Here is a 395-nt window from a genome sequence, read left to right as displayed (position 1 = left end):
GCGCGGGCCGAGGTCGTGTGGCGGCGCGGGGCGCTGGGGCACGGCCTCAAGCTGCTCACCAAGAACGGCCACGTCTACAAGTATGATGGGTTCCGGGAGTCGGTGAGTCCCTGTCCCCTGCTCCCGCTGCCTTGGCCCTGGCCCTGGCCCAGCCGTGCTCCCTGCGAGCCCCAGAACAGCTCTGCCCCCTGCGTCTCCGTGCCCGGGGGCTGTGTCTCGAGTGGGGCTCTGGGTGTTTCCTGATGGTGTGCCCTCCCTCTCGCCCAACCCAGGAATTTGACAAGCTCTCAGATTTCTTCAAGGCCCACTATTGCCTGGAGCTGGCGGAGAAGGATCTGTGTGTGAAGGGCTGGAACTGGGGCACAGTGAGGTTTGGAGGTAAGTCCCAGTGGCAG

At 65.1% G+C, this 395-nt stretch overlaps 1 protein-coding gene across 1 annotated transcript in view; it reads left to right on the top strand.

Moving 5' to 3' along the window:
- SSRP1 (structure specific recognition protein 1) overlaps positions 1-395 on the top strand; it is a gene marked incomplete at its 5' end in the record, with an annotated part of 5,149 nt that continues 4,754 nt past the window's right edge. Inside the window, 2 exon segments of the mRNA XM_008632516.2 lie at positions 1-102; positions 273-378. Of these exon segments, the coding sequence (XP_008630738.1) occupies positions 1-102; positions 273-378 (208 nt within the window).

This window comes from Corvus brachyrhynchos, unplaced genomic scaffold (genome assembly GCF_000691975.1).
Source record: "Corvus brachyrhynchos isolate BGI_N302 unplaced genomic scaffold, ASM69197v1 scaffold624, whole genome shotgun sequence".
Lineage (NCBI taxonomy): Eukaryota > Metazoa > Chordata > Aves > Passeriformes > Corvidae > Corvus > Corvus brachyrhynchos.
The sequence above is the reverse complement of the archived record's forward strand: the minus strand, read 5'-3'. Positions and strand labels throughout refer to the sequence as shown.